The 13003-nt window shown below is 52.7% G+C and overlaps 1 protein-coding gene across 5 annotated transcripts in view; it reads right to left on the reverse strand.

Moving 5' to 3' along the window:
• fbxo30a (F-box protein 30a) overlaps positions 1–11703 on the reverse strand; it is a 28453-nt gene extending 16750 nt beyond the window's left edge. For 3 of the 5 annotated variants that reach the window (XR_013497796.1, XR_013497797.1, XM_078213331.1), the window contains exons 1-2: positions 11593–11703; positions 2405–4544 (exon numbers count right to left, since the gene is read on the reverse strand). Coding sequence is in view for 3 of the 5 variants with exons in the window: in XM_078213331.1 (XP_078069457.1) it covers positions 2405–4528 (2124 nt within the window). In the remaining 2 variants the exon portion in view is untranslated. Of the gene's footprint in view, positions 1–2404; positions 4545–11535 lie in introns of all 5 variants that reach the window. The other 2 variants (XM_078213334.1, XM_078213333.1) reach the window with 2 other exon arrangements.
• Positions 11704–13003: the final 1300 nt, after the last annotated feature.

Here is a 13003-nt window from a genome sequence, read left to right on the forward strand (position 1 = left end):
GATGTTTTTAAACCCACAGCTTCCTAGGCAGAATGGGGAGAATGGGACAGTCCAGCAGAGTTCGTGGCCTTTGTTAAGGGACACAGTGCAGGTGGCGATGAGCTGTCCATGCACTGGATAAAAGAGACATGGCTAAACTCAAAAATCTAAAGATCACTTACCCTCCAGTCACTGTACCAAACCCTTAAAAGAAGATAGGGAAGGAAATGTCCTTTAGAGAAGGAAATGTCTTCATGTTCTTTCGGGAAGGAAATCTGCCGTCCTTACCTGGTCTGGCCTACATGTGACTCACAGCAATGTGGTTGACTCTCAACTGTCTCGGGCAACTAGGGATGAGCAATAAATAAATGCCGGCCAGCCAGCGATGCCCATGTCCCACAAATGAATGAGGAGTTGACTGCTTCTTAAAACTTAATAATTGGCTAAGGTTCCTTCTTTGATGCCATTTCAATGATCCAAGGCCCTATCAGGAAGATAGGGACTGGGGCAACCCTTCTCACCTAATCCACATCCAGCACTCCCAGCCCACTCTCTTCCCAGAGCCTCCCAATCCCAGAGCTCCAGAACACAGATTTCATGGGGGAAGATTTGGCAGCTTGGCACTAGAGGAGAGAAATCTATGGTAAACCTCGTGAAGACAGGCAGTTCAGCTGGGAATCATGCAGAGAATAATGTACCGAGGAGGGCTCTGGGTGCCAGGAGGAAAGAGTTATTAGAAACCAGGGTATTTCTGTCAAAGTCACTCAATTTTCAAACTGTTAGGATGGGTGAGGTGGCACTTGGAGTATTGTGTACAGTTTTGGTCACCCTGTTAAAGGAAAGACATTGATAAACTGGAAAGAGTGCACAGAAGATTTACAAGGATGCTAGCAGGACTAGTGGGCCTGAGTTATAGGGAGCGGTTGGCCAGGCTAGGGCTTTATGGGTTGCACAGTGGTTAGCACTGCTGCCTCACAGTGCCAGGGACCCGGGTTCGATTCCCATTTGGGTCACTGCTTGTGCGGAGTCTGTACGTTCTCCCCGTGTCTGCGTGGGTTTCCTCCGGGTGCTCCGCTTTCCTCCCAGAGTCCAAAGATGTGCAAGTTGGTGGATTGGCCGTGCTAAATTGTCCATTAGTATCAGGAGAATGAGGGGTGATCTTATTGAGGTATAAAATCATGAGGGGCATTGATAGGATGAACGCCCGAAGTCTTTTTCCCAGGGGAGGGGAATTGAAAACTAGAGGGCAGAGGTTTAAGATGAGAGGGGAAAGATTTAAAAGGGACCTGAGGGGCAACTTCTTCACGCAGAGGGTGGTGGGTGTATGGAATGGGCTGCCAGAGAAAGTGGTTGAGGCGGGTTCAATAGAAACATTTAAAAAGCATTTGGATAAGTACATGGATGGGGAAGGATTAGAGGGATATGGGCCAAACACAGGTAATTGGGACTAGCTGGGAGGGCACCAGGGTCGGCATGGATCGGTTGGGCCGAAGGGCCTGTTTCCGTGCTGTATTGCTCTATGACTCTACAACACAAAGGGTGCAGGCCTTATTGCAGAGACATGAATTGTACAGGAAAAAATGAAAAGCAATGCAGTTGGTACCTCAGGCCTGAAAGTGGATGACGACCCTCTGGAATTAGAGGGAGCCGATCTGATCACAAGAATGGAGTGTGAAGTTTAGGCTTAAGCTGCAAAGTAGCAGACGTAACAGGGCAGCTGTGGAAAAGTTTGCAATTGGTCCCAAGAAAGTGGATAACTTTCAATAACCTGATAAATAGCCAAAGACTTTCTGGGGGATGGGGGAGGGGAAACAGTCACTGTGGAAAAGGTTGCATTCAGGGCTTTGGTCAAAAGTGTCTGTAGTTATATTTGATTATGCTTTTTGATGTCAAGTACAAGTAATTACCTAAGAGTGTTTATTTAATGGTGTTTGCATTACTGGTTTCCTGTTTAGTAAAACTGACTTGTTTAAACGTGAAATCTTGTGGCATAATCTCTTTCAGTTAACGTAGGAGGGTTTGAACTTAGAATCCTACAGTGCTGAAGGAGGCCATTTGGCCCATCGAGTCTGCACCGACCACAATCCCACCCAGGCCCTATCCTGTAACCCCACACATTTACCCCGCAACCCCTTGACACTAGGGTCAATTTAGCTTGGCCAACCATCTTTGGATTGTAGGAGGAAATCAGAGCACCCGGAGGAAACCCACGCAGACACGGGGAGAACATGCAGATTCCGCACAGACAGTGACCCAAGCGGGAATCGAACCCGGGTCCCTGGCGCTGTGAGGCAGCAGTGCCAACCACTGTGCCAACCGCACCACTTCTGTATAAACATTCGCTGCCTCTACAGGGATCATAACAATATTCTTTCTTAATTCTTATACAGCGAGCAAATCAAATTTAATTAAACAAATCACAAACCTTGCCTTTTGTTTGCCAAGAGGCCTTTCCATGAGGATCCTGCCTCTTTTCCCAAAGTAGGACAACCATTCCACGAACCTGCAGCAGGCTGCTGCATACGTCCCTCATTAAGTGCGACACTTCTGAGAGCTGTGACAAACTGAACCCATCTAGAAACCCCGCAATGTGCTGCAAAATCTCAAAGGGCAGTTTGCTCAGTTGGTCACCGGCCACTCCTATGCTGGCCATCCGACCCTCACAGGTTCCCAGCAACACAGACGGGACAGATGGCTGGATTCCAAAGGACTTCAGGTGACGATCATGAATCACCTTTGAACCCTGGGTAGAAGGGCAGAACCGTCTCTGGGAATAGGTGCATCCATAATAGGCCAAAGGACAGCGATGTTCCAACCAGCCATTGAGGCCAGCGTGAATGTCCCCGTGCACATTCTTAAAGTGAGAGGGAAACTCATCTCTCCTGAAGAACTGGCCACACACAAACGTGAACATAGAACGTTGCTTTGTTTGGTATCTGGTCACACACTCCAAGACCAGGTCCAGCCCCAATGTGTGGAAAGGGCTCGGGTTCGACAGCTGAGGGTTTGCGTGGTCGCAAGCGGACGCGGAGGCAATCTCGCCGACCGTGGTATTGGTAGCTAATATGGCTGATGGGAACGAGAAGGTCTGCGTGCCCAAATCAACGCGGCTTCCATCGACGCTGCGGCTGTCCGAAATCCCCCTGCCACTGGGAGAGTCTCCTAAACAGAACAAGAGAGCAGCTGTGATCAAGTCGATGCCCTGTAATTCCAAAGGGTCATCATCCACTTCCAGGTCAGACGTGTCAACTGCTTTGCTTTCCATTTTTTTCCTGTACCAATTCAAGTCCCCGAGGTAGGGCCTGCGCCCATTGTGCCTGTCTAACAGTTTGAAATTGGCAATGTTCTTCAGTGCTTGTCGCTCGGTGGGTCTGTTGACTAACTTTCTCACCCCACAAGGATCCGGTGGCAAAGAGCCCTCTTGAAAACGGTCTGGATGTAACAAGCTCTCCACGGTGAGGAGCTGTGCAAACACAGGTAAGAAGTGGTCAGGCTCCGAGGAACTCCCATCGCAATCCATCTCATTCTCATGGCAGGAGCCATTCATCGTCTCTTCCACTGGCTGATCGCAATCATACGAATCCATTCCTTCCGGATCTAAGGTGTAAGTGTTCACATCCGCTTTGTGGAAACCGTTACATAAGGCACTTGTCTTGAGTTGGATGCATCCATCGGTGCCATCATCCGCTTCAGTCACCACACCTGACAAAGTGTGAAAGCCATTTTCCTCCACGCACAGGTTCCAATCCCTCCAGGGCGGATCATAGGTGACAGAATCGCCATCTACGCCACCAACCGCTCCTCCCTCCGTCGTGCTTTTGCAGGGATCGTCGCTGACCTCTGCAAAGTACGGTGCTTTCGGCGGATCCTCCTCCACAACCTGGACTCCACCATTCCTTTCAGATCGATCCTCCGGCATCCTCCCATTGGCCAGCTCCCCGTCTTTTGTGGCATTGTTTAAAAGATCCAGGGCCACGACTAGCGTCCTGGTCGTTTCAACCGTGGCTCGGTACAGCTCTGTGTAGGCTTCTTCATTGGCAGACAGCAAAGCGCTGGGAGGAGAACCATTTGATGCTTCCACAGTCCCGGGGACTTGCTCTGCATTTCGGAACTGCTTGGGAGCAGAGTTTGAAGCTGTGGTTACCACTTTGAGTGATTCAAGCAGCATCCGCTGATCCTGAAGAGCTAAGGCCAAGTCCAGCTGCTCCACCCCATCGCCGTCTTTGCTGAAGCTTTCGTAGGATTTGCGGTCAGCGTAGCTCACGGGCCAGCGATTCCATTCCATCGTGCAGCAAACAACACTGGCAGGGCAAAGCTCGAGGTGTTCACCAATCTTGTTCCGTGCAATGATGAACGGGCACCCAAAGTCGCTGTTGAGGCATGGCACTCTCTCCAGGGGGCACAGCAGGCGATGTTCACCCGCTTTGCACAAGTGAAAGACAGCTCCACACACCAAGGGGCAGCCAATCAGGTCACACGATACATTTGTCTCTGGCCTGACCATACAGCGCCGGCTCACACAGTTTAAGCAGTGCAGGTGCTGCTCCATTATGGCCTCTCCAGTTCTGTGTGGAGAAACGCAATGAATAACATTTACACATCAACATTAGCATTATTACAACTACATCAGCAGAAATATACAACCAGCCTCGAGGCTTTTACACACAAACAGGAGGAGGCCACTCAGCCCCAAGACTGTTACACAGGATCAGGGGGAGGCCATTCAGCAGTTGAGACTGTTACACAGCTACAAGGGGAGGCCATTCGGCCCCTTCAGACCATTACAGAGGAACAGGAGGAGGCCATTCAGCCCCTTGAAATTGTTACACAGCTACAGGAGAAGGCCATTCAGCCCATTAAGACTGTTACATAGGAACAGGAGAAGGCCATTCAGTCCCTTAAGAATATTACACAGCTACAGAAGGCCATTCAGCCCATTGAGACTGTTACACAGGAACAGAAGGCCAATTAGTAACATTTACACATCAACATTAGCATCATTACAACTATTTCAATGGAAAGATCAGGCCAGCAAATTGAGACTGCTGCACAGGAACAGGAGGAGGCCATTCAGCCTCAGTGCTGGTCAAGCATCATCACATGACGTTTTGCCTCCACCCTGTATGAAACTAGTTGTCCAACATGTCCATAGTCTCAGCACCTCACCTTCCCTGCAAAGAAAACACACTCTGCTTCAACTGGATGGTTCAATAAGCCATTTTCCCCCTGTATCAAATACTTTAGTAACTAATAACAAAAAATATTCAAAGGAAATTAATATTTTAATGTCCCTGAGATTTTCTTCCCTTTTGCTTACAGTCGTGTCGAGATTTTAACTCCAGCACAATCCGGAAGGTTTGGCAACACCCAACTCAAGGTCTTTTTACCATCCAGTGAGATCACAGACATCTTAGCTCCATCTAACCGCAAACTTTAACACCCTTGCTGAACACAAATCTATCAATCTCAGTTTTGGAATATTCGAGTGACTCCCCCTCTCTAAGCTTCAACAAGTTCAGAAGGAAATTCCTCATCTTAATGGGCAAACCCGAAACTGCGTCTCCCTCGTTGCATATTTCCCCACAAATGGAATCATCCTTTCAGCATCCACCCTGTCAAGTCCCCTCGGAATCTTGTGTATGTCAATAAAATCACAATTTTTCGAAACTCCAAATGAGTGTCGGCCCAATTCCTTCTCATAAGACAACATTCAGGAATCAGCCTAGTGAATCTTCTCTGAACTGCCTCCAAGTCTATCCTTAAGTAAGGAAACCAAAACTGTGCACAGTACTCTCAGTGCAATCTCACTAATGCTTTGGAAGCAAGACTTCCCTACTTTTATCATAGAATAGAACCATAGAAGCCCAAGGAGGCCATTCGACCCATCAAGCCTGCACTGACAATAATCCCACCCTATCCCCGTAACCCCATATATTTACCCTAAAATCCCCCCAAAACTAGGGTCAATTTAGCTTGGCCTATCAACCTAACCCACAGACCTTTGGACTATGGGAGGAAACCGGAGCACCCCGAGGAAACCCACACACACACAGGGAAAATGTGCAAACTCCACACAGTGACCCAAGCCGGGAATCGAACGCGGGTCCCTGGCGCTGTGAGGCAGCAGTGTTAACCACTATGCCACTTGCCGCCCAATAGTTATGTTCCATTCCCTTGCAATAAAGGCCTACATTTCATTTTTCTTCCTAATTACTTGCTCTACCTGCACAGTAACTCTGTGACACGTAGATCCCTCTACACCACACCAATCTGCAGCCTCTTCATTTAAGAAATTTTATGTTTTTCTATTCTTCCCACCAAAGCGGACAATCTCACAATTTTCCACATTATACTCCAACTGCCAAATGTGTGACAATTACGAATGAGTAATAAATGGAGATTTTGTCAGTCAATCCCGCATACCATGAATGATTTTTTAAAAATACATTCACCATCATTTTCATGTAACCCTCACTTCAAATCAGGCTCAGAGAAACTATATCCACTGATATAAATATTCCTGGATAATATCACATGTCCACATTCATTCCCATTTGCAATGCTCCTCACAGAATACTTCCCTCTGCTACAGTCACTTCCTCATAATACGCAAGATACATACAATGTTTCTTCCTAACACTTCCATCCAGATAATACTCCTCAAAAATACAGTCCCACACAATTATGACACAAATATTCCCAGAGAAAAAGGACTCTTCTTTACAAGAAACACAGCCTGGTTAAAAATCTTTCAAATACTTTCAGAAAATGCTACCAGAATTCACAAAATACTCTCACGTATAATGTTGACTGTGGTAGAGTATCCAAACTAAATAATTATCTAGTTATTGAACAAAGAACAGTACAGCACAGGAAACAGGCCCTTCGGCCCTCGAAGCCTGTGCAGCTCCTTGGTCCAACTGGACCATTCGTTTGTATCCCTCCATTCCCAGACTGCTCATGTGAATATCCAGGTAAGTCTTAAACGATGCCAGCGTGTCTGCCTCCACCACCCTACTTGGCAGCGCATTCCAGGCCCCCACCACCCTCTGTGTAAAAAAACATCCCTCTGATATCTGAGTTATACCTCGCCCCTCTCACCTTGAGCCCGTGACCCCTCGTGATCGTCACCTCCGACCTGGGAAAAAGCTTCCCACAGTTCACCCTATCTATACCCTTCATAATTTTGTACACCTCTATTAGGTCTCCCCTCATTCTCCGTCTTTCCAGGGAGAACAAGCCCAGTTTACCCAATCTCTCCTCATAGCTAAGACCCTCCATACCAGGCAACATCCTGGTAAACCTTCTCTGCACTCTCTCTAAAGCCTCCACGTCCTTCTGGTAGTGCGGCGACCAGAACTGGACGCAGTATTCCAAATGTGGCCTAACCAGCGTTCTGCAACATCAGACTCCAGCTTTCATACTCAAAATATTTTATATTTTGTATTGCTAGATAATATTCACCTTTTCAACTAGAGCTGCCATCATAAGATTTTGGGATTGAGTTATGTTTAAGGGCTGCATCTTAAAACAAGTTTATTTTAAAAAAGGCTAAAGTTTGTGCACATTTACTATCAGAGGAACCAAGGTGGGAGATTTCACAATTATTGTCCATTTCAAACTGAGGATCCATTCCGTCGAGGAAGGATGCGCCAGAGACGAGACGTTAAGCAATTTATTCTCTTGCAGCCAATAAACAGTCACAGCCGCTGTGGTAGGAACAATCCATATCACGTGAGGTATCTGCAGAGAACATAGTCCTGGGAAGTGGGGAGCCAACTGGCTCCAGCACAGAAAGGTGTTGGAGACACAACCATCTGTTTCTCGGAGAGATCAGAATTAAGGTAAAGTTTCCTGGACTCGGGAGTGGAGTTTTAATAAAGGATTCTCAGGCAGAGTTCTAGGGTCTGAGCTGGACATTCATTTCAGGGAATCCAAGTAGAAGTTGCCTGGAAAGATTATATCAATAACAAATGAATCAGCCTATAAAAAGGAGCATGTCACTATGTTTATTATCTTTCCCTATCTTTCTCGAAAAGAAGTGAGATTGAGTTAAACGGAATTTGACAAGTACAATCTGTATGTTCCCTTGCTGGCTATGGAAATAAAGCAACTTAAATGCTGCACATCTGGCCTTATCTTGCCAAGTGTTTCAATTCACTTTCAAAAAAATTGCAGAAGCAAAAGCCAAGTGCCAGTTACTTCCAAGAGGACTCTCGAGATCGCCCCAAACACTTTGATGGATGTCCCAAAGAGATCAGAGCAGGACACCAGGACGCTCTCACCCGCAGTAGAGTCAGAGATATACAGCATGGAAACAGACCCTTCTGCCCAACTCATTCATGTCGACCAGGTTTCCTAAACTGAACCAGTGCCATTTGCCTGTATTTGGCCCATATCCCTCCAAACCTTTCCTATCCGTGTACCTTGCCTATTCACCTTATGTATGCCCCTCATGATTTTATAAACCTCTGTAAGGTCACCCCTCATCTGCCTACGCTGCAGTGAAAAAAGTCCCAGCCTATCCATATAATTCAAACTTTCCAATCCCAGTAACATCCTTGTAAATCTCTTTTTGCACCCTTTCCAGTTTAATAAGATCCTTCCTCCTATAGCAGAGTGACCAGAATTGTATGCTGTACTCCAAATGTGACCTTAGCAATGTCTTGTACAATTGTAACATAGTGCCCCAACTCCTGTACTCAGTGCTCTGACCGATAAAGGTAAGTATGCCAAACGCCTTCTTCACCACTCTGTCGACCTGTGACGCCACTTTCAAGGAACTGTGTACCTGCACCCCTAGGTCTCTCTGTTCAACAACACTCTCCAGGGCCCTACCATTAATTTTGTAAGTCTTGCCCTGGTTTGTCTTACCAAAATGCAGCATCTCGCATTTACCCAAATTAAACTCCATCTGCCATACATTGGCCCAGTGTAGTCTTAGATAACCTTCTTGACTGTCCACCACACCACTAATTTTGGTGTGATCTGTAAACTTATTAACCAGTTCAGATCACAAAGGGGTCCATTATGCAACCATACAGCTAGTATTAGCTATTCAGGGACACACTGAGTTTTTGACATTCAGACCAGCACAGCATTGAGAGAATATCAAAGGCAGATCCAAAACTTGCAACACTTCCAATGCAACTCATTTCACCACCTTCCCAGCAACTCCTCCTTACCCCATAAAGCTTACAAGCCCGACAAGACAACCTCTATATTTTTCATATTCATTCTTGGGAAGGGTGTCACATTGGCAAGACTATATTTATTGTCTAGTCCTAAAGCAAGTGGCGATGGGCCTTGACCCAGCTCCCCACCCCAAAGTGATTTCTGGCCAGGATTCCAAGATACTGACTGAGCGACAATAAATGAGCAGCGATATTCGTCAACACCAGGATGGGAATCTCAAAGGTCAGGAGTAAGATGTATAATTCAATTTGCAATATAGTCACACCGCATATATTATATCATATAACATGCTATGTAATTTCAAAGCCATACCCACGGACCTCAAGAAACCCCCTTCACTCCATCTAACCCCCCCCTTGCACAATCCAAATCCGTCCTTCATACCATCCAAACCCCTCCTCGCCCCATCCCAACCTCCCCCACCCCCCCCTCAGCCCCATCCCAACGTCCCCCACCCCCCCCCCTCGGCTCCATCCCAACCTCCCCCACCCCCCCCCCTCGGCCCCATCCCAACCCCTTCCCCCCCCCCTCAGCCCCATCCCATCCCCCCCCAACACAACCCCTCCCCCCCTCAGCCCCATCCCAACCCCCCCCGCCTCATCCCAACCCCTCCCCCCCTCAGCCCCATCCCCCCCCCCCGGCCTCATCCCAACCTCTCCCCCCCCCAGCCTCATCCCAACCCCTCCCCCCCCCAGCCTCATCCCAACCCCCCCCCCCCCCCAGCCTCATCCCAACCCCCCCCCCCGAGCCCCATCTCCCCCCCCCCCCGCCTCATCCCAACCCCTCCCCCCCCAGCCCCATCCCAACCCCCCCCCAGCCCCACCCCCCCCCGCCTCATCCCAACCCCTCCCCCCCCCCTCAGCCCCATCCCAACCCCTCCCCCCCTCAGCCCCATCCCCCCCCCCCGGCCTCATCCCAACCTCTCCCCCCCCCAGCCTCATCCCAACCCCCCCCCCCCCCCGGCCTCATCCCAACCCCCCCCCCCCGAGCCCCATCTCCCCCCCCCCCGCCTCATCCCAACCCCTCCCCCCCCAGCCCCATCCCAACCCCCCCCCAGCCCCACCCCCCCCCCGCCTCATCCCAACCTCCCCCACCCCCCCCTCAGCCCCATCCCAACGTCCCCCACCCCCCCCCCTCGGCTCCATCCCAACCTCCCCCACCCCCCCCCCTCGGCCCCATCCCAACCCCTTCCCCCCCCCCTCAGCCCCATCCCATCCCCCCCCAACACAACCCCTCCCCCCCTCAGCCCCATCCCAACCCCCCCCGCCTCATCCCAACCCCTCCCCCCCTCAGCCCCATCCCCCCCCCCCGGCCTCATCCCAACCTCTCCCCCCCCCAGCCTCATCCCAACCCCTCCCCCCCCCAGCCTCATCCCAACCCCCCCCCCCCCCCCCCGGCCTCATCCCAACCCCCCCCCCCCGAGCCCCATCTCCCCCCCCCCCGCCTCATCCCAACCCCTCCCCCCCCAGCCCCATCCCAACCCCCCCCCAGCCCCACCCCCCCCCGCCTCATCCCAACCCCTCCCCCCCCCCTCAGCCCCATCCCAACCCCTCCCCCCCCCTCAGCCCCATCCCAACCCCTCTCACCCCCCCCCCCGGCCCCATCCCAACCCCTCTCACCCCCCCCCCCCCCGGCCCCATCCCAACCCCTCTCACCCCCCCCCCCCCCCGGCCCCATCCCAACCCCTCTCACCCCCCCCCCCCCCGGCCCCATCCCCCCCCTCGGCCCCATCCCCCCCCCTCGGCCCCATCCCCCCCCCCTCGGCCCCATCCCCCCCCCCTCGGCCCCATCCCCCCCCCCTCGGCCCCATCCCCCCCCCCAGGCCCCATCCCCCCCCCTCAGCCCCATCCCAACACCCCCGCCCCCCCCCATCCCAACACCCCCCCCATCCCAACCCCCCCCCAGCCCCATCCCAACCCCCCCCATCCCAACACCCCCCCCCATCCCCCCCCCCATCCCAACACCCCCCCCCCCCCATCCCAACACCCCCCCCCCCATCCCAACACCCCCCCCCATCCCAACACACCCCCCCCCCCTCCCACCCCTCCCACCCCTCCCCTCCCCTCCCCTCGGCCCACCCAGGAACATTACCCTCTCCAAGGCCCCTCAGCCTCAGTCTCTCCCCCTCCCCCGGGCCTGGGGCTGATCCCCGGCCTCAAGACCGCTTCCCCCGGCTTATCTGCCGGCTCCCGACCCCGGGGCCTGTAGGCCTCGATCCCCGGCTTTGGAGTGAGCAGAGTGCCGACTCCGGCCCCGGGCGGTAAAGAGCAGCGTCAGGCCGGCGGGCAGGCTGCCAGGCCTCGGGAAGAGGCTGCCCCCTCCCCCTCCAGCCCCGGGCTCTCCCCCGCCCGCTCCACTCACTGCCCCGGCCCCGGATCGGGCCTCGGCCTCTCGGCTCCGGCCTCCACTCGCACTCACCCAGCGCCGCGGTCACAACCTCCAGCCCCCCCCACACACACAGCCCAGCCTGAGGCCCAGAGCCCCGCCCACAGCACCGGGGGAGGGGCCAGGAGAGGGGCGGGGCCAGGAGAGGATCCAAAAGGGGGAGGGGCCAGAGGAGGGGCGGGGCCAGGAGAGGGAGGGGCCAGGGGTGGGAGGGGCCAGGAGAGGGAGGGGTCAGGCGAGGAGAGGAGCCCAAAAAGGGGAGGGGCCAGCGGAGGGGCGGGGCCAGGAGAGGGAGGGGCCAGGAATGGGGAGCAGGAGTGGGAGGAGCCAGGAGAGGGGAAGGGCCAGGAGAGGGGCGGGGCCAGGAGTGGTAGGCGCCAGGGGAGGAGAGCAGCCATAGGAGAGGGAGGGGCCATAGGAGGGAGGGGGAAGGGGGCGGGGTTAGCCAGGGGGAGGCGCGGCCAGGGAAGTGGAATGCACGGGGGGAGGGTCCTGTAGAGAGTGGGCGGGGCCAGTGGACTGAGAGGAGCCATTCGAGGGGACGCAAAGGGACAGGTCAGTGGGTGCGGCCAGAGGGTGTGGCAGGGCCAGGGGAGGGAGTCACGGGTGGGGGGGGGTGGAATAGGAGAGGAAGAACAGGGGGGCCAGGGACGGGAGGAGCCAGGGAAGGGTTGAGGGGAGGGCCAGATGGTGGCCAGAGAGCAATCAGTGAAGGGTCAGCACCAGCAGAGTGGGTGTAACCAGGACCAGTGCCTTGCAGCCAAACCAAGACGCAGAGCCCACATATGGAGGTGACTCCAGAGTCCTGAAGCCACTGCTCCACACAGAACCTGGGTCACAGTAGGAATCTCTCAGGAGCACAGTGGAAATTCTTTAAGGATGCCCTCAAAGTATCTCTAAAGTGGCCAAACATCCCGTCAAATCATGGAACACCCTGTGATCACCCAAAAAGAACGTTCATTGGGAAGAGCTTCCTGGTTAGCCATGGAATGGAAGGAATGTTGGAGCCTCCACCATCAGTATCCAGAGGTCCAGACTATAACATGTATTAAACAAGAGTTCTGCTGTAGAGGAGTTGGGTGAGAACCTCAATGGGGCAACATACAGCTGATAGGCTTGCTCACTGAGATACTGGGTGACCCCTGGATCATGGCCCCACCACCCAGCACCAAGCCTTGTCCCAATGCAAACTGGAGGAACAGAATGTCACCTTCCGATTCGGCACTTTACAACCTTCTGGACTAACATTGAGTTCAACTACTTCAGACCATGAACTCTCTCCTGCACCTCCACCCAATTCCCACCCATTTATTTTATTTACTTTTTAATTTCATTTCATTTCTTCTATTATTTCATTTTCACGTTTTTTAATCTCACTTTACATCATTTTCCTCTTCCTCCCATCCCACTAGGGCCATCTGTTACCTGTTTCAGGCCGTCCTTT

Source organism: Mustelus asterias, chromosome 5 (assembly GCF_964213995.1).
Source record: "Mustelus asterias chromosome 5, sMusAst1.hap1.1, whole genome shotgun sequence".
NCBI classification, from domain to species: Eukaryota; Metazoa; Chordata; class Chondrichthyes; order Carcharhiniformes; family Triakidae; genus Mustelus; species Mustelus asterias.